Source organism: Erpetoichthys calabaricus, chromosome 16, assembly GCF_900747795.2.
Source record: "Erpetoichthys calabaricus chromosome 16, fErpCal1.3, whole genome shotgun sequence".
Lineage (NCBI taxonomy): Eukaryota > Metazoa > Chordata > Cladistia > Polypteriformes > Polypteridae > Erpetoichthys > Erpetoichthys calabaricus.
This window is the reverse complement of record NC_041409.2, coordinates 81,034,180-81,058,951: the sequence shown is the minus strand read 5'-3', so window position 1 is coordinate 81,058,951 and position 24,772 is coordinate 81,034,180. Positions and strand designations below refer to the sequence as shown.

At 39.7% G+C, this 24,772-nt stretch overlaps 1 protein-coding gene across 3 annotated transcripts in view; it reads left to right on the top strand.

Annotated features, from left to right (window-relative positions):
- Positions 1–24,772, top strand: part of LOC114666516 (RAS guanyl-releasing protein 1-like) — a 224,542-nt gene that overhangs the window by 152,600 nt on the left and 47,170 nt on the right. For all 3 annotated transcript variants that reach the window (XM_051919984.1, XM_051919983.1, XM_051919985.1), the window contains 7 exons: positions 8,250–8,355; positions 12,852–12,914; positions 15,006–15,137; positions 16,107–16,260; positions 19,025–19,198; positions 20,742–20,858; positions 21,048–21,323. In XM_051919984.1, the coding sequence (XP_051775944.1) occupies positions 8,250–8,355; positions 12,852–12,914; positions 15,006–15,137; positions 16,107–16,260; positions 19,025–19,198; positions 20,742–20,858; positions 21,048–21,323 (1,022 nt within the window). The remainder of the gene's footprint in view (positions 1–8,249; positions 8,356–12,851; positions 12,915–15,005; positions 15,138–16,106; positions 16,261–19,024; positions 19,199–20,741; positions 20,859–21,047; positions 21,324–24,772) is intronic.

Genomic DNA, 24,772 nt, shown 5'->3' with positions numbered 1-24,772 from the left:
GTCTTGCCTGTTAATTTGTAAACATATCTTCTTTTTTTTACCCTTTCATTGCTTTAATGCTTGTTATCTTATGCTGATCTGGGGTGTGTGGTGAGTGGGTCAAAAATAGGATGAACGTTGGTGACGTTACCCTGAAAGATTTCAATAAGGAACCGCTTTTCTCTAGCAGTATTCCGATCGTGCAGCGGCCCAGGGCTTAGTTGTTCTCCCGGGTCGGCGGTACAACATGATTTGCCATTTAGTTGAAAGAATCCTGCTGGATCTTCTTTATTGATGCCTTTGAGAATTTTAAAGACCTGGATTAGGACCTCACACAGTCCTCTCTGCTCGAGACTAAACAGGTTTAATTCTCTGAGTCTGTCACAGTACAACATGTCCTTAAGTCCCAGGATGTGCCTGGTTGCTCTCCTGTGTACAGCGTCAGGTTGCTGCTATGTCTTTCTTGTAGCATGATGACCAGAACTGTACACAGTACCCCAGTTGTGGTCTTAGTAGCGCATTATACAGTCAGAGCCTAACATCCCTTGATTTATACTCTGGACATTTTTACATTATAACCTAACATTTTATTTATCTTTTTAATTGTTTCAGCACATTGCACAGTCAGTGAAGATGTTGTGCCAACATAAATCCCTAAATCCTTATCAGAGGTCACTCCCTGTAGGTCTTGCATCTTGCATTTATAATTTGACATTCCTTGTGCCAACATGTAACACGTTCTGAAGCTTGTCCAGATCTTTCTGAATTGTTTTTGCTGCCTCCTCAGTGTCTGCCATTTCTCCAAATTTAGTGTCATGTGTGCATTTCACAAGTTTACTAACTACACCAGTATCTGTGTCATTAATGTAAATCAGAAAAAGTAACAGTCCAGGACAGACCTCTGAGGGACTCACTGACGGTCTCACTCCATCCTCCTCCTATCTGTGCTCTTTGTCTCCTGACAGTCAACCAGCTTGACATCCAGCTTTGTAGCTCACCTCGGATGCCGACAGCTTCTGGTTTCAGAATGAATATTCTAGGTGGGGCCTTATCAGGGGCCTTTAGAAAGTCTTACCTTCTTTAGGCTGTTTTGTGAACTCCTGCAGCAGCCTGCTCAAAAAATCTAAAAGATTGGGTTGGCAAAATCTTCCACCGGACTCTGACTTGCCTGGCTGAGATTGGGGTTACTTCCGGTATTAGGGGCATAGCCTGCTGGGTTAAACAGAAGTCCTTGAAAGTAGGGACTGTGAATCCCAGCAGCACCCCTGACAGCCCCCATAGAGCCCAACAGGGCTTTCCCACAGGAATACAGACCCCAGCATGCCCTGTGGGGGTCTCTGTGGGGATCACAAACCTGGGATACTGCCATCTACTGCACTGGGGGACAAAATGTTCAGCAGTGCTTATCTATTGCATTGTCTGGGAAAGGATCTTTGTTCAGTTCTGGCTGGAATGCCAGTCCACGTGTGCCATCTATCTATCTATCTATCTATCTATCTATCTATCTATCTATCTATCTATCTATCTATCTATCTATCTATCTATCTATCTATCTATCTATCTATCTATCTATCTATCTATTATATAGTGCCTTACATATCTATCTATCTTACTATCTATCTATCTATCTATCTATCTATCTATCTATCTATCTATCTATCTATCTATCTATCTATCTATCTATCTATCTATTATATAGTGCCTTACATATCTATCTATCTATTATATAGTGCCTTACATATCTATCTATCTATCTATCTATCTATCTATCTATCTATCTATCTATCTATCTATCTATCTATCTATCTATCTATCTATCTATCTATCTATCTATCTATCTATCTACTTTATTTGTCTCAATAACAAAATTAAAACTTGACAGAAGCTGAAGAGATAGACACAGAAAAACTGTGTATATATAATAATAATATATGAGACAGAAGCACCCAGACACAAAAATAAAAATGCTGTACGTGTAAAGGCTGAAGGACATCTGACACTTGTATATGTAAATGTAGGAAATGTAAATTGTCTTCATTGAGCGGTGTGTTTTTGCTATTAATATTATTTTGATCTCAGCCCAGGCATTCTCCTGACTTTCCCGTCGAAGGTGTTGAATTAAAGGACCAGCTCAGGCTTGTATCTTTCCCCAGTGAGGTTTCTGTTTATTAATTAAGGTTATATGTGGTTGTTTTTCACTGATGGATGAAACTGAAATGTAAATTTAGTATTTTGATTGCCAAGATGCATAGTGATATAAGAGAAAGTCAGTTTCATTTTTTTGTTTCTTTTACATCTTTAGTGTTTGTGTTTAGTAAATGATATACAGTTATTGTTTCACTTCTTAAGGATACGATAAGTGCTTATGTAGTAACGCCAACCTTCTCCCATAATATCTAATGACTGAGCCTATAGTTGGGTCCAGCCAGTACAGAAGAGTTTGATATAAATGGTTTTGAGGACGAATCTCTAAGGAGTATGAAACCAGTGGAGCTCATCCTGCCAAGAGACGTTTGCAGACTTCACAGCATGGCCATGCCACTCTTGGGAGTGAAAATGGTTTTATTGACGTGTGTGATAATAATCCAACATTTTAGGAAACAGGCAAGGGACATATGGTTTTTAGTTTAGATAGATTGATAGATAGATAGATTTAGTTTAATCTATTAAGATTTCGTGTAGAAAGCTGAATTGTGTTATTTTCTGTTTACACCTGACTTTCATGCAGTTGTCCATTCCTTCATTTTGAAGTTAGACTTGTTGAATTAATTGGAATAGGTCTGGACAGCTGGGAGGGTGGATTGTAACAAATCACAACAATGGTAATCTTCTACCATCATGTTGGATGGCCCAGCAAGGGTGGTTTTGCTAGTGGCCAGGAGACGTGTCGGAGGTCCGAGTTCTTTGTCCTTTGACTTGGTCTGTTATAACCGACTCTGCCTGCTGCTAGAATTAATGGTGTCACTCGCTCCGATATTTCTAAGTAGCAATCATGGTTACAAATTATTCGGACTCATCTGGACGGGAGCTTTACTTAATGACCCCTTAGTTTTTCCTGTATGCAGCTGTGCCTTCTCTCCTCCACGATTAACTTGCACTATTTGGGGTTGTGGGGTGGGCACCATGGGTTGGGTGTTTTACATTTGGTTGATTTACAGTTATTTGAATTTCCTATCTACTTAATTAAATGACTGATGACAAAAAAGTAAAATAATAATAATAATAATAACTACTGTACTGTACTTGGCGACCTCTTCATAGGTTAGCACCTATCTTTATCCAGGTACCAGCAGCATGAGGCCTAAGATCAGATTTCAACCTTTCGCAGCAGATTCCACGGTACTAAGTATGTTTTTGAAGATGGTGTCTGTTATGAACAATCTGTGGCTAGTGCAGAAATCCAATTAAAATGTATTGCGCAGATTCAGAGTTTGCAGACCATTAATCTTGGTCATACCTCTCTATACTATAGCTCTCCAGTTTGCTCCTGAACCCACTACCTCTTAAATGGCGGAACATGATAAGCAGCTGTTTGGTTTGTACACCCAAACAACAGTCAAAGTTCTCCTCCCGATGTCCACTGCCCCAAGCTCCATCTGTACCGTATCTAGCAGCAGTCCTGTGAGTTTCCCTAAACCTACCCAGGACCTCTCCAATGGTGGGGTCACTACAGAGTCAGTCAGACAGTCATTTTCTGACCCACTTAGTCCTGAACAGGGTCGTGGGGGTCTACTGGAGCTAACCCCAGCTAGCAAAGGGTGAAAGGCAGGAACAAACCTTGGACAGAATGCCAGTCCATCACAGGGTGAACACACATACTGTACCAACCATACACTATGGCCAATTTTGGATCACCAATTCACCAAACATGCATGTCTTTAGTGTCTATGGGAGGAAACTGAAGCACCCAGTGGAGACCCACACAGACATGGGGAGAACATGCAGACTCCACGCTGGGAGGACCTGGGACTCGAACTCTGGTCTCCTTACTACTACTGTGCCACCGTCACTTGAGAGTTGATGAGAGAAGCCGCTGCTGATCGCGATTTCTTCTTCCAAAGTGGTGCTGAATGGGACAATCTCATTGTTAGTGAAGTTACATTCCAGAGTTGACAAAGATAGAAGATGGCACCACAGTAACCAGCATCAACATTCTGTAGAGGGGAAATAACGAGGAAGAGAATTTCGGCATCATAAACAGGAAGGGTCACTTAGAAGAACAACATCTCAGGTCCATTAAGTTGTCTACTCTTGACAAATTACACACGTCTAATTTAAAAATCCTAAAGGCTTATCAGCAAGGCAACTGCTTATTGAAATCCCCCACTACCAACCCTAACAATGTACCTAAGCAATTTCTAATACATTACATTTCATATCCAATAATTTGGGGTTAGCATTGATGGAAAGCCATGAAACAGAATGTGTTTTAATATTTCTTAACCGTATGTTAGCCTTGTGCTCTGTTATGCATTTTACCAACAAAGTTTTACCAAAGTACAACAACGGGCATGGACACATCAGCATATAAATGAGATGGCGTTATACTCCAGCTTAAGTTTCAAACCTTTAGTAGCTTTGGGAGTAAAAACTGTTTTACCTTTCATTACCAAACTGCATCAACTGATAATCCCCATCGAACACGATGCCTACGTGTTTAGAATTCATAATCAAGTTCCTTGTGACTTTGGTGGACTACAACCCTGCAAAGGCCAACCTCCAGCCTACACAAATCTTTGCATTGTAGATCCTGATGAAGCGCAAAGATAAAGGCTTTCAAGGCCTGAAAATAAAAACACAGCTCTCTTCATTTGCTTAGAAATCTACACAAACAATTCCTGTGCCCAAGTTGTTGACAATGTGAGACAAGTTCAAGAGGAAGAAAAATAAAAAGTGCAGACAGATGGCGGTCAATTTCAAGAAGTAAAAATGTATGGTACCTCCTGACCGGTTTTACACAAGACCAGCAATGTTGTAATGTTCCAGAATCAACTGCTGCTGTTTTCACTGCAAATAACGAGAAACCACCAGCACAAACACATTTGGTCATTAACTCAAAAGAAGACCCACGGAGACTCCTATCCATTTTATGTCCTCATGTTGAACCAATGGGGTATCATTTTTTATTACCACTTGGTGAACATGGCTGGAGTCCACTTTCCTTTTTGGACGTTCACATTCCACCATCTCTGACTACGTTTTCGCTTCCTTTCTCTTTGAGGATTAAGTCAAGCAGAATGACACCTTCTATTGGCCAACTAAAACAATTACAATATGCGAGCTTTCGAAGCAACTCAAGCCCCTTCTTCAGGCAAGAAAGCGTGGCATATTGTAATCGTTTTAGTTAGCCCATTAAAGGTGTCGTTTTGCTTGACTTCTCCCTACATGGCTTGCACCACCACCATCTACTCAAAGCACCATGATGTTCCAACAATGATGGATGGATTAAAAGCCAGAAGTCTGTATGACCATCAGCATCAAGTGACTCCGTGAGAACCCTAACTACAAAGAGGACTATTTCATTTATATTAGGTAGAATGCCCAGAGGGGACTGGGCGGTCTCGTGGCCTGGAAGCCCTACAGATTTTATTTTTTTTCTCCAGCTTTCTGGAGTTTTTTTTTTTGTTTTTTCTGTCCACCCTGGCCATCGGACCTTACTCCTTTTCTATGTTAACTAATGTTGTCTTATTTTAATTTCTTATTTTGTCTTTTATTTTTCTTTTCTTCATTATGTAAAGCACTCTGAGCTACTTTTTGTATGAAAATGTGCTATATAAATAAATGTTGTTGTTGTTACATTCATAATGGCTAACACGGTACAACACCCTAGTACTATCTGAGGACTGGATTTCTGTGTGGTCCACTAGGCCACGATATTGTATGAAGGCTAAGGCTTGGTCTTCATATCGCAGAAAGATGTGTTAGTACTAGAGAATGTCTGGAGGTTAGCTATGAAATGATCTGTAGTGTATTACAGTAATCCCTCGCTATATCGCGCTTCGCCTTTCACGGCTTCACTCCATCGCTGATTTTATATGTAAGCATATTTAAATATATATCGCGGATTTTTCGCTGCTTCGCGGGTTTCTGCGGACAATGGGTCTTTTAATTTCTGGTACATGCTTCCTCAGTTGGTTTGCCCAGTTGATTTCATACAAGGGACGCTATTGGCAGATGGCTGAGAAGCTACTCAACTTATTTTTCTCTGCGCTGACTTTCTCTGATCCTGACGTATGGGGTGTGAGCAGGGGGGCTGTTCGCACACCTAGACGATACAGACGCTCGTCTAAAAATGCTGAAAGATTATCTTCACGTTGCTATCTTTTGTGCAGCTGCTTACTGAAACGACATGCTGCACGGTGCTTCGCATACTTAAAAGCTCGAAGGGCACGTATTGATTTTTGCTTGAAAAACAAACTCTGTCTCTCTCTCTCTTTCTCTCTCTCTCTCTCTCTCTTTGTCTGCTCCTGACGGAGGGGGTGTGAGCTGCCGCCTTCAACAGCTTTGTGCCGCGGTGCTTCGCATACTTAAAATCCAAACATTGATTTGTTTGCTTTTCTCTATCTCTGTGACATGATCTGCTCCTGACGCGCACTCCTTTGAAGAGGAAGATATGTTTGCATTCTTTTAATTGTGAGATGGAACTGTCATCTCTGTCTTGTCATGGAGCACAGTTTAAACTTTTGAAAAAGAGACAAATGTTTGTTTGCAGTGTTTGAATAACGTTCCTGTCTCTCTACAACCTCCTGTGTTTCTGCACAAATCTGTGACCCAAGCATGACAATATAAAAATAACCATATAAACATATGGTTTCTACTTTGCGGATTTTCTTATTTCGCGGGTGGCTCTGGAACGCAACCCCCACGATGGAGGAGGGATTACTGTATTTTTATTATGAGGAATGTCAGTAAAGATGGATACTCGGTATAATTTCTTTACCAACTATACATTCTAACAGAGTAAGATCTACCCTACCAAATAATACACAGGCCTACTGTTTTCAATAATAGATATATATGCTATGGATACTTATTTGAAGCAGAGAAAAGCATCCCGTTTTTCATAATGCCTTGTAAAAGATAGCCTGGACGCAGACAGACACTGAGGCTCACGATGTCCAAAATACACGCACCATTTATTTTGTGACACAACAACACACAATAGCGTGCACAATCCACAATGTACTCAGTCCTTCTTCCTTCAGCCGCCTCCACTCCTCTCTCGCAAGCTCCGTCCTCTTCCACCTGACTCTCGACCTCTCGAATAGAGTGAGGCGGCCCCTTTTATCCCACCCCGAATATGTTCCAGGTGCTCGGTGATGGTCTTCTGGCAGCACTTCCTAGTGTGGCGAAAGTGTTGCCCTTGCACCAGGAAGCACTCCGGGCGTCCACAGTTCCTGGTTTGGCAGCACTTCCTGGTGTGGCGGAAGTGCTGTCCTCCAGGGCTCCAAGACCGTCTGGGCGCCTCCTGGTGGTGGCCATGGGTCCCCACAGGGTTGTGTTCCCCAGCTCCGTATCCGTGGCCCCTGATGAAATCCATGGGGGCTGCCCTCTTGTGCCCAGGGGAGATATTGCCCCTCTCTCAGTCCTTCCCTGCTTGTCTGCCACAGCCTCAAAACAGTAAAACTAAACATATTACTTGTAGATATTTCTTAACATTTTTTCTGTTTGTTCTCGACACATTTTTTAACACTTTTGTAGAATTTGGAAACTTACTCCAACACCTATGAAAATAAAAATAATATTAAAAGTGCATTTTTTGGAAAAACTTTTACTGAATTTTACAACTTAATCTGTTATATGCGGACACCATAACTAATTCTCTAGTAAGATTCTGAAAGAGAAATGTCCGACCTTTATTTTGAGGGGTAGAATATGAATATTGAATGAGTGATGATGATGTTATAGTCGGTTAAATCAAAGTAGAAGCACATGGGCAAAAATTAGGCTGAGTTTAAAGGGTGAAAAGAGTTTGAACTCTCGGAGTCTTCAAGTAGAACACAGAAGCACAGATATAAGAGCGTCAACGGTAAATTTCACACATGAAACAAATGGTATGGTGTTTTATATTTTTATACACTGTGGTTGTTCAAGATATTTTAAAGTCAGGTATCGGCAAACACACATGAACTTAATTCTGTAGGTGTAATCTCGATTTTCTTTATTCACATTAGGTATCCTGCACTTATTTTCAATGTTTTTATGTATATTGTACAATTAATATATCATAATGTATCTCACAATATTATATTTTGCTTTTTTTATTTCAGATGCCGAAGGAAGGCTGTGTCACAGTAATCAGATTTTGGAAGTAACCCTGACCATGCATAGACTCATCATGACATCATCTGACCTGCTAGAGCGGCTCATCATGCTATATCCTTTCGCTGGCTTGAACTTCCTCACTTTAAACTTTCAGCTTTATAACATAATCTTGGGTTAAACAAACATGTTCAGTAGCTTGATTATAAAAATTGCAACAAATATTTCTTTTTCATAATTATACATACAGGAATCTTCAAAAATTACAAACTCCTTTTGTTATTTTTGAGGTAGTAATTGCTTATATTTAAAAGAGGTACAGTAGCAATGAGAGATGCTGCACAATTTACAGTCCCTGGGGCATCTCTTTAACTTCTGGCTCCGTCCACATTAGTGTATACTTGGCACATTGTTCCCATGTCTGTGTTAGTTTCTTCCCAGATTCCACAAACTTGCAAGTTAAGTTCATCGCCAATCCTCTATTGGCCCAGTATGAGTGTAGGCTCTTTGGCAATCAGGGATTTGGTTCAAGGACAGTGCTGCCATGAAAGGCTCTAGCCCCCATTCACCCTTTAATGGAAAATGTGGATTCGGAAAATGGATGGGCAAATGGATATTTGTGGAGGATGCAGTACCACCCTGTATGTCCCGACTATTTGTGAGGTTCACAACTGGCGTATTCTATGTGTATCGTGTTGCATTTCTTTTACACTATTTATTTTTTTTCTGAATTGTAGTGTAATTAAATATTATGAAGTAATAGGTTATTAAAGACAAAGATTATGGAGGGTAAAATGCATGTTGGTATACTTTCTCAATCAATTTCCTGAAACTGTTTATACTATTTATGGTCATAGTAGGCCAAAGCAGGATGGTAGTACTGGGGTTGGGGCATGAAGCAGCCCAGAAAAGGATACCAGTCAGTGACAGTAGCAGCTATTGTTTGTGTTAAAATATATATATATATATATATATATATATATATATATATATATATATATATATATATATATATATACACCCTGTATATATAGTGGTACCTCTGGTCACGACCGTAATTCGTTCCGAAATTCTGGACGTGACCCAATTTGGTCGTGGCCCGAACATAATTTCCCCATAAGATTGCATGTCAATACAATTAATCCATTCCAGACCGTATGAACTGTATGTAAATATATATTTTTTAAGCACAAAATAGTTAATTATACCATAGAATGCACAGTGTAATAGTAAACTGAATGTAAAAACTTTAGAAAAAACAGAGAAAACTAACATTGTAAGAGTTCGCGCTAGACCCTTAACGAACCACTCGCTGTAAACACTTTTTTTATGAGTTTTAAGCACAGGGAAAGAAAATTAAATGCCACTTCTCTTGCGAAACTTTTCAAACCATCCTGTACTGGCTTTAAATTCCTCACCTTCACTACTCGAAAAAGGATTTTGTCTCAGTAAATTGCCATGAATCTTCCTGACTTTCTCACATATGATCGGCTTGCTTATGCTATCTCCTGCAAGTTGCTTCTCATTCAACCACACTAGCAACAGTTTTTCCACCTCTTCCAGCACTTGAGACCTCTGCTTGGTTAACGTTGTAACTCCTTTTGCAACATCAGCTGCTTTGTTAGGCCCTGTATGCGCAAACAAAAGAAAATGGGAAACAGAGAAGGGAAATCATTGGCGTGTACGAATGCGCGTAGGGAAACTGGCCGGCAGTGTTTTTGTTCGCAACCAGAGTGTGTGGTCGTGAACAGATACAAAATTTTGGCAAACTTTTTGATCGTAACCCGATTTGTACATGTTCGTAAACGTTTGTGACCAGAGATTCTACTGTGTATATATATATATATATATGGTTGAAATAGTTTACTGTCAAATAATGCAAAGAGTACGCGACACGTGTTTCGCCCTAATTCTGGGCTCATCAGGCGTACACACTCACTGCACTCCACCACAAGCGTTACCTGGTAGGTAACCACCCAAACAATCAGATTGTGATTCAGGCTATGAATGCCATGAATATATATATATATATATATATATATATACAGATATCTGTGGACCTTAATGCTGCACTTTCACATACTGGTTCACTTCTATTCTTCTTTAGTTGCCCTGCCACTTAGCAATGGCTTCTTCTCAACTCCAAGGTCTTATGAATACTGACTGCAGGGGCCTTTTACACCCAGGCCAGAAACCCTTTTGAGTAATAATAATAATAATAATTCATTACATTTATATAACTCTTCTGTCACTACACACAGCGCTTCAGTGATTGCAAAGCCACTTCAACCACCACTACTGTGTTGTATCCATCTGGATGATGCAATGGCAGCCATTTTTGTGCCAGTACGCTCACCACACATGAGCTATTAGGTTGTGAAGTGGTGAAAGAGGGATAGCCAGTTAGAGACTGGGAGTGATTAAGGGGCCAGAAAGAATAGGACATGGTGGGAAATTTAACCTTGTGGCACTAGGTATGCAAGTACCTGCGGGAGGCAGAAAGGAGGAGGACTCACACTCTATGTCAATACAAGATAGTGCAACTTGTGAATTTCCCCTTGGGATTAATAAAGTATCTATCTATCTATCTATCTATCTATCTATCTATCTATCTATCTATCTATCTATCTATCTATCTATCTATCTATCTATCTATCTATCTATCTATCTATCTATCTATCTATCTATCTATCTACAGTGCATCCAGAAAGTATTCACAGTGCATCACTTTTTCCAAATTTTGTTATGTTACAGCCTTATTCCATTAATTTTTTTCCTCAGAATTCTACACACAACACCCCATAATGACAACGTGAAAAAAGTTTACTTAAGGTTTTTGCAAATTTATTAAAAATAAAAAAACTGAGAAATCCCATGTACATAAGTATTCACAGCCTTTGCTCAATACTTTGTCGATGCACCTTTGGCAGCAATTACAGCCTCTTTTTGAAGATGATGCCACAAGCTTGGCACACCTATCCTTGGCCAGTTTCGCCCATTCCTCTTTGCAGCACCTCTCAAGCTCCATCAGGTTGGATGGGAAGCGTCGGTGCACAGCCATTTTAAGATCTCTCCAGAGATGTTCAATCGGATTCAAGTCTGGGCTCTGGCTGGGCCACTCAAGGACATTCACAGAGTTGTCCTGAAGCCACTCCTTTGATATCTTGGCTGTGTGCTTAGTGTCGTTGTCCTGCTGAAAGATGAACTGTCGCCCCAGTCTGAGGTCAAGAGCGCTCTGGAGCAGGTTTTCATCCAGGATGTCTCTGTACATTGCTGCAGTCATCTTTCCCTTTATCCTGACTAGTCTCCCAGTTCCTGCCGCTGAAAAACATCCCCACAGCATGATGCTGCCACCACCATGCTTCACTGTAGGGATGGTGCCAGGTTTCCTCCAAATGTTATGCCTGGCATTCACACCATAGAGTTCAATCTTTGTCTCATCAGACCAGAGAATTTTCTTTCTCATGGTCCGAGAGTCCTTCAGGTGCCTTTTGGCAAACTCCAGGTGGGCTGCCATGTGCCTTTTACTAAGGAGTGGTTTCCGTCTGGCCACTCTACCATACAGGCCTGATTGGTGGATTGCTTCAGAGATGGTTGTCCTTCTGGAAGGTTCTCCTCTCTCCACAGAGGACCTCTGGAGTTCTGACAGAGTGACCATCGGGTTCTTGGTCACCTCCCTGACTAAGGCCGTTCTCCCCCGATCGCTCAGTTTAGATGGCCGGCCAGCTCTAGGAAGAGTCCTGGTAGTTTCGAACTTCTTCCACTTACGGATGATGGAGGCCACTGTGCTCATTGGGACCTTCAAAGCAGCAGAAATTTTTCTGTAACCTTCTCCAGATTTGTGCCTTGAGACAATCCTGTCTCGGAGGTCTACAGACAATTCCTTTGACTTCATGCTTGGTTTGTGCTCTGACATGAACTGTCAGCTGTGGGACCTTATATAGACAGGTGTGTGCCTTTCCAAATCATGTCCAGTCAACTGAATTTACCACACATGGACTCCAATGAAGCTGCAGAAACATCTCAAGGATGATCAGGGGAAACAGGATGTACCTGAGCTCAATTTTGAGCTTCATGGCAAAGGCTGTGAATACGTATGTACATGTGCTTTCTCAATTTTTTTATTCTTAATAAATTTGCAAAAATCTCAAGTAAACTTTTTTTACGTTGTCATTATGGGGTGTTGTGTGTAGAATTCTGAGGAAAAAAATGAATTTAATCCATTTTAGAATAAGGCTGTAACATAACAAAATGTGGAAAAAGTGATGCGCTGTGAATACTTTCTGGATGCACTGTATATGTTCTATTATATATAAAGAGCTTGAAAATGTGTAAACCCCAGTAGGACATCATAAAGTACTGCATCAAAAGTCGATTTCTTCTAGTTCTATAGCCCTATTTCCAAGTAATTTCTTGGTAAAAATGGCCTCGTTTTACTCATACATTAGATGTATCTCAAAAAGAATGATGAATTGCAAGCTTTAAGTGAATCATTTCTTATTAAATCACATTGTACTTGATTCCTTGAACAGTTGAGCGATGTATTTAGAGTTCAGTGTTTCATTATTACACTCTTTATTTTTTTTGAGTTTTCCTTAACGTTTGGTTACTTATAAAAATGCTTTAGATAAGAAGAGCCTAATAGACTGTTTGAAAATCTGTTACCTTGTCAGGTAAGCACAAGAAGACGTTAAACGTAAAACATGTATCAATAAAGAAGACATTGCCTGTGCAGAGAATGTATTTCAATTTTGTGTTACAGGGATTTCCCACTAGTCAAATGAACCTCGTGGTGGTTTATTTGAAAATCCTTGTTCTAACCACATTCCTCAACACTTACTCACATGACTTCTCATGCTTCTTCTAAATGAGCTGTTTTGCCTTTTCGTCAAGTCTGTCATTAACGGTATAAATAAAACATCTGTTGGCACCTCAGTATTTTAGCTCATTGTTTGAAAATACATATTCAATGCCTCTTTCATTTTATTATGCTGATTACTGAAATGCAATACTGAAATATCTGAGTCACCAAGCGTCTATACACAGAGATCACATTTGAGCTTATGATTTATGCTGTTAGTAACTGAAGTGAATGCAAATGCAGTGACGCTGCTCCACATCTGCTTATTATTTCTGATACTGATTCTGGACTGGTAATATTTGGTTTCTGATATGAGTCAAGATATTAATAGATGAAATAATAAGTGAATGAATGCAATGGTGATGGATAGGTTGACAGACGAGATTAGACAGGAGTCCCCATGGACTATGATGTTTGTTGATGACATTGTGATCTGTAGTGATAGTAGGGAGAAGGTTGAGGAGACCCTGGAGAGCTGGAGAGGAATGAAGGTCAGTAGGAACAAGACAGAATACATGTGTGTGAATGAGAGGGAGGTCAGTAGAATGGTGATGATGCAGGGAGTAGAGTTGGTGAAGGTGGATGAGTTTAAATACTTGGGATCAACAGTACAGAGTAATGGGGATTGTGGAAGAGAGGTGAAGAAGAGAGTGCAGGCAGGGTGGAATGGGTGGAGAAGAGTGTCAGGAGTGATTTGTGACAGACAGGTATCAGCAAGAGTGAAAGGGAAGTTCTACAGGACGGTAGTGAGACCAACTTTGTTGTATGGGCTGGAGACGATGGCACTGACCAGAAAGCAGGAGACAGAGCTGGAGGTGGCAGAGTTAATGATGCTAAGATTTGCACTGCATATGATGAGGATGGACAAGATTAGAAATGAGGACATGGACAGTTGAGAGACAAAGTCAGAGAGGCGAGATTGCATTGGTTTGGACATGTGCACAGGAGAGATGCTGAGTATATTTGGAGAAGGATGCTAAGGACAGAGCTGCCAGGGAAGAGGAAAAGAGGAAGAGGAAAATGCTTATCTCCCCCCAGTCCATTGCAGTGTCTGGGAAAGGATCTTTATTCAGGAAGGCCTAAGGAGGTTTATGGATGTGGTGAGAGAGCACATGCAGGTGATGGGTGTAACAGAGCAAGATGTAGAGGACAGAAAGATATGGAAGAAGATGATCAGCTGTGGTGACCCCTAACGGGACCATCCAAAAGAAGAAGAGGGTAGTATGAATGATGATGAAATAGATGAAATGATAAATAAATCTCATGTTATTATGGTTTCTCTATTGCTGGTTGTCATTCTTGCTTTTTACTGTACTGTATATACACGTATTAGATGTTCAGTGAACAGATTGTTCTTATTGACTAATCAAAGATATTTGGTCCTTGTCAAGCTTCAGCTTATGAAGCCATAGTAAAAACACGTTCATATTTACTATTTCTACGTACACTTGCTCAGTAAACCATTACCAAGTTTGCATGATAATATTATCGACGTTTTACGGTTTAGCTTTCACGTGTGATCAGAACTCTAAGTGCCACTTTCTTACACTGCCGATCAGCTCATCAAAATGTCCTCACAGGGCATCCATTCACCCATTTCCAGAACCCACTGTGTCTTTTGCAGGGTCTCCAGGAACCAGAATGTATCCCAGCAGCACCGGGCACCAGGCAGGACCCAAAAGAAGACGTTCAGACTACACAGGCTTAGGGATTAAATGAAGGCCTCTTTAGCATCTGCCTCCCGTTATAAAGAAATCAACCTAAAATATAAAGTTTACTGCACTCATGTAGCACTGTAAGATTGTGTAATACTTAACGTAAATGGTACAGTGTGTCAAAAGTTTAAAACATGATATACCTGCAAACTATAGTAATAGTTGTCGTTCTTTATTATCTTTAATAGATACTGGATTACCGAGTTGTGGGTAATGTTTCGAGTAGATACTAGGCTAACAGACACCATGGAACAGTTTCAGGAAATGGTTCGAGAATACGGACATGATGAACACTGCCGCTTGATAGACACTTCACAGATGTAAGTAATAACACGTTTAAGTTATATTATTATACCAAAATGTCATATTTTATGTACTGGGTAGCCAGGAATTTTCTTTGAACTGACAGCTTGTTTTGTAATGTCTACGACTTCTCTAATGTTTGAGTCATTTAAAATAATACAAGCCAAAATGAGTTTATCTCTGCTTCTCATATTAGAAAATGTTACATTTCTTGATGTATTTGTATGTTTACGTTTTTTTCATTTCCTCAGCACGCCCTTACTAGCAGCTATTTCTAATCTAATCGGAACAACTCAGCTTCTAAATTCATACCCAGTTTTAGCTCTCCGGTCTCCTGGTGCTGACAGCTGTTACTTGTAATTAATGATATTCTTTTGGACATTTTACAGTACACTCACAGCTTTAGCATACAGTATGTGCTTTTATAAGGTGACAATGACAGCAGGGAGATGAGGAAATACATTTTCAGAGTCACTATTCTTTATAGCACAAAAACTATTGCTCGCTTTGTGACAATGACGTTTTCATGTGCCACCAGTGTTTCAAAAAGCTCTTTTTTTTTTTTCTTGGTACTTATTACGAGAATTCATTACAGGGCCAATGCGACAATTACAAGCATTATTTTAGAGAAAAGCCAAGCAAAATGACACCTTTTATTGGCTAACTAAAAAGATTACAATATGCAAGCTTTCGAGGCAACTCAGGCCCCTTCTTCAGGCAAGATGAACATCTTGCATCTTACATCTTGCCTGAAGAAGGGGCCTGAGTTGCCTGGAAAGCTTGCATATTGTAATCTTTCTAGTTAGCCAATAAAAGGTGTCATTTTGCTTGGCTTTTCTCTACATTCATAATGGCTAACACAGTACAACACCCTAGTACTACATGCATTATTTTTTAATTTGTTACCTAATGATTTATTAAAAACAGGCTGTAATACAGACTTTAAAATTTTCTTATGCATGATTTATTACTTCTCTAAACAACAGAAATGCAAGAGAATGGTCCAGGAAGATTACCCAAAGAATAAAACCAAACAGCAGTAAGAAAAGGAAAGTGTCCTTGCTGTTTGACCACCTAGAACCTGAAGAGCTAGCGGAACACTTGACGTACCTCGAGTTCAAGTCCTTCCGCAGGATATCGGTATGTTACATTAGATTAAAATCAAATGAGATCTGTATCTGTGACTATTATGGGACGCACACTCAACCCTGTAGAAGGAGAAGCAAATGGGAGAACTGAGTGCCATTGTGACTAATGCTGCACATCCTCTCTCTGACACACTGACACTGAGGCAATGAATTATTCAGCTGAATCGTGTCAGGAAACACTAAGGGGGCTAACTTTATACAAACAGCAATACGTCTGTGTTGTACCTCACTGGGACTGGGACTGCCAAATCAGAAGTGTTACCTTTCTTTCTTTTTTAGTTATTCTAGTGTATATTGTAGAGGGGTTTGTTGTTTTGTCATAAATACATCATAATGACTTTGCGAATCTCATAACAGTTGTTTCCTTCACATTCCACTCCTCCAGGCAAGCTTTGTCCTCTTCCTCCTGACTCTCACTCTCCTGGCTGAGAACGGGTTACTTCTGGTGCTAGGGGCATAGCCTGCCAGAAGCACTTGTGGGTCAAACAGAAGTCCCTGAAAGAAGGAAGTATGCATGCCCTGTGGGGGTCTCTGTGGGGATCCCAAACCTGGGATACTGCCATCTACTGCACTGGGGGACATAATGTTCAGCAGTGCCTATCTCCCCCCGGTCCATTGTAGTGTCTGGATTTAGTCCTGGCTGGGATGCCAGTCTACGTGTGCCATCTATCTATCTATCTATCTATCTATCTATCTATCTATCTATCTATCTATCTATCTATCTATCTATCTATCTATCTATCTATCTATCTATATTATATAGTGCCTTACATATCTATCTATCTATCTATCTATCTATCTATCTATCTATCTATCTATCTATCTATCTATCTATCTATCTATCTATCTATCTATATTATATAGTGCCTTACATATCTATCTATCTATCTATCTATCTATCTATCTATCTATCTATCTATCTATCTATCTATCTATCTATCTATCTATATTATGTAGTGCCTTACATATCTATCTATCTATCTATCTATCTATCTATCTATCTATCTATCTATCTATCTATCTATCTATCTATCTATCTATCTATCTATCTATCTATCTATCTATCTATCTATCTATATTATATAGTGCCTTACATATCTATCTATCTATCTATCTATCTATCTATCTATCTATCTATCTATCTATCTATCTATCTTATATAGTGCCTTACGTATCTATCTATCTATCTATCTATCTATCTATATTATATAGTGCCTTACATATCTATCTATCTATCTATCTATCTATCTATCTATCTATCTATCTATCTATCTATCTATCTATCTATCTATCTATCTATCTATCTATATTATATAGTGCCTTACGTATCTATCTATCTATCTATCTATCTATCTATCTATCTATCTATCTATCTATCTATCTATCTATCTATCTATCTATCTATCTATATTATATAGTGCCTTACGTATCTATCTATCTATCTATATTATATAGTGCCTTACATATCTATCTATCTATCTATCTATCTATCTATCTATCTATCTATCTATCTATCTATCTATCTATCTATCTATCTATCTATCTATCTATCTATCTATCTATCTATCTATCTATCTATATTATATAGTGCCTTACGTATCTATCTATCTATCTATCTATCTATCTATCTATCTATCTATCTATCTATCTATCTATCTATCTATCTATCTATCTATCTATCTATCTATCATATAGTGCCCTTCATATCAATCTATGTAACATTTTATTAACCTGGATAGTTTGCTGACATATACTTGTGCATTTGCATATATCTAATATTTTTAAATGAAGTTTCATATATCTAATATTAACTACCTTACATTATATATACTGTAGCATAAAACATTTCACAATGTCAATTTTTTACATAAAATATTTTTAAAAAGCACGTTTCCTGTAAATCAATAACATATTAATTCTACCAGCTGAATGTTTTACATTACATCTTGTAACCTTTCAACCATAAGTGTATTTTTGTCGTTTCCTTCTTCATTTTTTGCTCATTCTGACTCAATTTAATATCTATGTAAAATATAAAGTGTGGTCTGCTAAGAGCTGTGATTTTCACAAATGTTTCAATGGGTGACTAGAAGTATAAAGAAAGCTAACACGTGGATATAAACTCAGTGTCACTCAGTGACGTGTTTGGTCTTTTCTGTCAAACAGATCGACTGTAAGGTCACATACAGTAAGTGGCGCTAATACCATCAAACATCACATCAGTCGCACTTCCTCCAGTCTGGAGTTTAATCGGGTTTGTTGTTTTGTTGCCTCCCTGTGTGTGTGGAGCTTTGCCAAGTCCACTTGAGTGGTTTGTGTTCTTCTCTGTTATCCATACCATGACACTCACAATCACACTATTGCTAAGAAGACTGGCTTTACGTATAGGAAGTGTGGTTGCACATGTTGAAAGTAAGGGTTGAGTAGTTAAGCAGTGAGAAACTATACTATTCTAAAGCAGACGCCATGAAAGCTTTAAATATACACATACAGCTGAAATGTTAAACTTGATTTAGTGGTGCATGGAAATACTGCATTTAGGTGATACCAATAATAAAATATGGAGAATTGTGTAGTATGTGTTTAATCAGTCCTGAGCTATGTGAGAATCTCAATGCAATGTCCACCGTAAATACAGTACGTGAAAATCTGTCAATAAATTCTGTTACTATTCATATTATTATTGTGTGGTTGTTTTTGGAATGATGTTTATTGAAAACTATCTTTTCCCAAACATGAACTTTCCACTCTTTTAGTTTGCAGACTACCAGAATTATGTAGTGAATGGCTGTGTGAAGGATAATCCGACGATGGAGCGCTCTATCGCACTTTGCAATGGCATCTCCCAGTGGGTGCAGCTGATGGTGCTGAGCAGACCAACCCCACAACTTCGAGCTGAAGTGTTCACAAAGTTCATCCATGTAGCCCAGGTAGGATGTTTTAGTGTTACTCTTAACTATGATTTACTATTTGCAGTTGCCAGTAAAAAAGGAACACACACATATATATATATATATTCACGGCATTCGTAGTCTGTGTCACAATCTGATTGTATGGGTGGTTACCTACCAGGTAACGCTTGTGGTTGGCCAGCAATCTGCTAACGTCCGCCACGGTGCCCTCAGTTTGTGAGGAGCAGATCATAGAATGGTTGAAATAGTTTACTGTCAAATAAATGCAAAGAGTACACGACACATGTTTCGCCCTCATTCTGGGCTCATCAGGCGTACAAACTCCACTGCACTCCCTCTCGGGAATCGAACCTCGGACGTCAGTGTCAGAGGCGATGCCCCTAACTTTGCGCCAAGGCGTGTGGTTCGTTTATTTGACAGCATGTAGATCGGGGTAATTACATTCACGGCATGTATTTGACAGTAAACTATTTCAACCATATATATATATATATATATATATATATATATATATATATATATATATATATATATATATATATATATATATATATATATATATAGCATATATATATTTTTTTTTTTTTTTAATTTTCAATATGTATAATTCAAATAACAAATATAATTCTACCCTACAGAGATATGAAGAGTAAAAGAGGGGGCCTATTCTGGTGGACTTTTTATATATGACAGAGTAACTTCACAGAAACTTTAACCACAAGCTGTAATAAATTGTATATACAGTATAGTTTTATTATTATATTTAAAATATATCAATAATTTCCTGTGAATTCTTACACGGTTTCAAAAGGTCTTGTTAATCAGCAGAAAGAAAACTCACCTCATGAACTGTGAATGAATACATTTGAGGGCATGAGTGACACCCGCTATGACCTGCCAGCCAGTCTGGGGTTGCCTGGTGTTGGCACACAGTGGACAGATTAGGCTGCCAGTCAACTGCTCTGTTAAAGCTGTTTCAGCTATTTCCTTTATTTTCTTACATTTTATGACGCTCTTCCATTTACAATACCAGAAAGCTCCATACATTTACAAACGTTAACATCTAAAATACTGTGATGGACTGGCGCCAAGGTTTGTTCTTGTGCTGTGCCTTATGCTAGCTGGGATAGACTCCAGCACCCTCCACAACCCCGTTCAGGACTTTAGTGGGTTTGAAATTGACTAACTGCTGGCAACCCCCCAGGCAGACACGCGACCCAGTCCCTCCCTTTGGAAATGACCCTCTATCTGCCACAGCCAGGTGTTACGTGGGCATCCCCTTGGCCTGGTCCAGCCACTTGGGTCCTCAGCAATGAGCAAACGAATGATAAACGTACAAATAAAGATAATCAAAACTATAAGTCAAAATATAATCGTTGTCTTGCAGTTTACTCCTTAAATATCCATTCCCATATCTGAGTATACGAGAAGGCTGAGGGGAGACCACTCCCGATTTTTTGTTATATGTCTACAATTTTTGTCTCATCATGGAAACAACTGAGTTAGTAATGAAACCATAACAGCCTAATTTATTTGGATTGTTCTGTTTTGTTTTGCTTAGAAACTTCATCATATCCAGAACTTCAATACTCTAATGGCAGTCGTTGGAGGCTTATGCCACAGTTCTATCTCAAGGCTCAAAGAGACAACGTCGTATGTGCACAGTGACGTTCATAAGGTAATACCAGGGCTGTTTTTTTTAAACTCATTACTCCACTCCCTTACTGCTCTAAATATGCCAGGCCATACCTACGATTCAGACGGACTAGAGATGCTGGCTGAGATTACAGTGTTATTAACCATTAACCATACTGTAAAGAGTCGCAGGCGATGGACGCTCACTTGTGTCTGTGTTTTTTGCTCTCAGGTTCTTAATGAAATGACAGAGCTGCTCTCCTCTTTTCACAACTATGACAGTTACAGAAAAGTGTTCAATGAATGCACGGACTTTAAGATTCCAATCCTGGGAGTTCATCTGAAAGACCTTATTTCAGTTTATGAGGCCATGCCTGACTATCTTGAAGAGAAAAAGATTAATGTGCATAAGCTGCAGACACTTTATACGCATATAAATGAGCTGATACAACTCCAGCAGATTGCACCTCGTCTGGATGCTAACAAGGACTTGGTTCATTTGCTTACGGTAATTATGAAATTACTTGCTTTGCTGAAAATAGCTCAAATGTACAATTACTCTGCACTTATTATATATGTTTTTCCCTTTGACTTATTATTGATTTGCCGCCGTGTTTTATGAAATTAATTAGAGTTCATAGTGCTGATGATGGAGGAAAAAAAAGAAGATGAAAAACAGCCGTTGTGAGTCACGTCTGGCTGATCCATTCCAGGCAGAATTGTACTCAGAGTACATTCAAAAACACCATGGAAACCTCGGCTTACAAAAACGTGGAAATAATGCACTGCTCATTGGTAGGCGACACAGCAAAGGAACAAGGCCATCTTTAACAAAAATCATTAGGAGTAGTGATGGAGTCAGACCAAATCACTCTCCTTCAATAGGCAGAAGGTGGACTATGCACTTGAAATAAGCAATTTAGTAACAAAAATGTAGTTGAAAAATCAGCAAATGTTATCATTGTGGTTACACTTGGATAGTATTGAGAAAATAATTTGACTGGGAACGATTAGAAATGTTGTGGCAATAGACACTGTCAAGAAGATCACTTTTACTCATCTTGTTTTTACTGGCAGCGTTGTGCGTAACAGTCACTACAAGCATCGATATCCAAGCTGCTGTCTTTAGTCCTCCCACCAGGACACGTACGCCGGGCACCATCAGTTAGTGGTGGGAGGTAAAAACAACCCAAACCTTCAGCAGAACACTCTTGTTATAGATGAACAAGAGTGGCGTTTGGGGGTGGCAAGTAGGCCCCGCACCTAAGGGGGCCCCACTTTTGAGGTCCATGTGTCCCGTTCGAGCAGATTTGTCAAATTATATTCTCCAGTTATAGTTTGATAAAGTCTGTGTGTTATCTTGAAAAAATTTAGCTGAATACTGTAATGAAAAAATCGGGTGTATGTAACATTATTTTTATTAAATTCGCACTTAAGTGTATACAGTCCACACATACCGGTCACGTCAAGCACTTGACGTGACCAGCCACGCATGAGGTTGGACAGCCCTAGGCATTTACACCCCTAAGGCTGACTCTGTAGATGAACATCAAAACTGAAACTCAAACTTAATATCAAAGAAATTACAATGAAAAAGTCTAGCACCCCAGAGCATCTTGGGATATCAAATCCTTTTGTTGCTACACAGCCCTCATCACCCATGCAGACAGAGAGCGAGAGAGAGTGAGAGGTTCAGATGCTGCACTGATTGTAGGGCATTGCCACACCCACCACATGGCCGACCACCCAGATTGAGATCTGAGTGCAGCAGGCGACACTTCAGCACCACACTGAACACTGTGAGTTTTTTTTTACGGTGGCTGGAGTGCCAATCCTGCCACCAACCCCCAAGTTTTCCCTGCAGGTTGGAGGGCCTACTTGCAGGGCTGGATGCAGATTAACGTCATACCCAGGACAGATGGAGCAATTGCAGGTTAAGGGCCAACGGGGTAGAGTCACTTCCGGGATTCATTTATGGGATTCGAACTGGCAACCTTCCGATTGCTGGCACAGATCCCTAGCCTTAGAGCCACCAGTCTGCCTTAATGCAGTCCACAATAAAATCCTGCTAGCAGCGTGGAGGATGTCTTAGGCGCTGGGGTCTATGGGGAGGCTCAGCTGGTGAGGCCGTTGGCTGTGGTGTTGCCAAGTGGTTTGGTGGAATGTCTGGGTCTTCTGGTGGAATTCTGTGTTTGAAGGGTGCCAGCCAGTCCTGACGGGGCACCAATAATTAGTTTTCTTCTGGGCATCCTGATCCTATTTACCACTTCAGACACTAGTGTGACAAACTCTTTTGTCTCTGTTGTCAAGAAGCAACACTTTTACTTGTCTTCTTTATATTTGGTAGCATTGTCTCTGTTAACTGTACATACAATCCTTACACGTGACAATATTCAAATGAAGCCACTTTCTTTAGAACTGATACCAGGACGCATACACCAGTCAGCCTCAGGTAAAGGTGGTAGGTAAAAACAATCCCCCCCCACACTCTCATTAGCAGAAATCACAAAACAACACGTAAACTGATTCAAAGTGAACTTTCAAGAAATTATAATTAACAGCCCGGATTTTAGATTCAGCGCCACAGAGCATCCTGGGAAGTCAAATCCTTCCACCTCTACAGTATTATTATAGGTATTGGGCAGAGAATTTAGTTTGCATTCAGTTATGTATTTTTAAAAACAAAACAAGACTGAGTAGCAAGCACATGTCATTTCTTTTTTTTGTCCTAGATTAGATTGTGGTGGCTGTTAGGTTAGGGATCTGCACCGGTAATCGAAAGGTTGCCTGCTCAAATCCCGTAAACACCGGAAGTGACTCTACTCCATTGAGCCGTTGAGCTAGGAAGGCCCTTAATCTGCAATTGCTTCATCCTGGGTATGACGTTAATCTGCATCCAGCCCTGCAAGCAGGTCCTCCAACTTACAGGGAACACTTGGGGGTTTGGTGGCAGGAGGAAGTTTAAGTCACATCCCATTCATTCTCTTTGAATAGGGAGCACTCCTATCACGGAAGGCACATGGCACTCCATAACAAGATGCCCACCTATTCTGCTAGTTGAGGTCTCTTTTAAACACCAGTAAATGGTACAAAATTAGATCACTTACATCATACAAAGTTTCTTATCATTACATTGGCTGCTTCCAGTTGCTAGCCGGACGCAGGGCAAAATGAGCCAAACTAAATTATATGTAAGTGCGGTCAGCAAGAACACGCAGATCATTAATGCCCAGCCTCACGTGTTTGCTTTGCCGTGTTCAGCCCCTTTCTTTATTAGCACAGACTCTGCATTTCTCGTACAGTAAATAAACATAAAGTTTCCTGCTGACAGCCTAATGCAGTCTGCTTGCATCCTGTCTTGGCTGCCCTCGGTTACTTGGAAACGCTTCTGCATTACAAAGTAAGCCTTGCTAAGTGTGCTTAATTACTTTAAGATATAGAATTCAAACCTCACAATTATTAAAATATCCTAACAAGACAACTTAATTAATACATGAGCCATGAAGCCAAAATGTCTGCTGATGATTTTGATGCCTTTCAAACTCTTGGGGGGGATCATGTAGACGTATTGATTTTCTTTATATCAGCAGCAAAATTTCAATGTGTGGCATAAAGATGTGAGGATAAACCAGTACAGTATCACAGTATCATTTCTTCATTACTAACTGGCTGCATTTTTAGAAAGTAACGCTCGTACGAACAGTAAATGTGAAATATTATGTTATTTGATAAATAAGTATCCATTGATACCATAATCAGATATAGTAAGGAAATTAACAGATCTGAATTTGATTTTCCAGTCACTCGTTAAATACTATATATATATATATATATATATATATATATATATATATACTAGACTAAGAGCCCGTTTCGACAACGTAAGGTGAAACGGGCACGAGTGGAATAGTAATAAGTATAAGCACCACAGACCTGATATAAGTGTATTGAATGAAT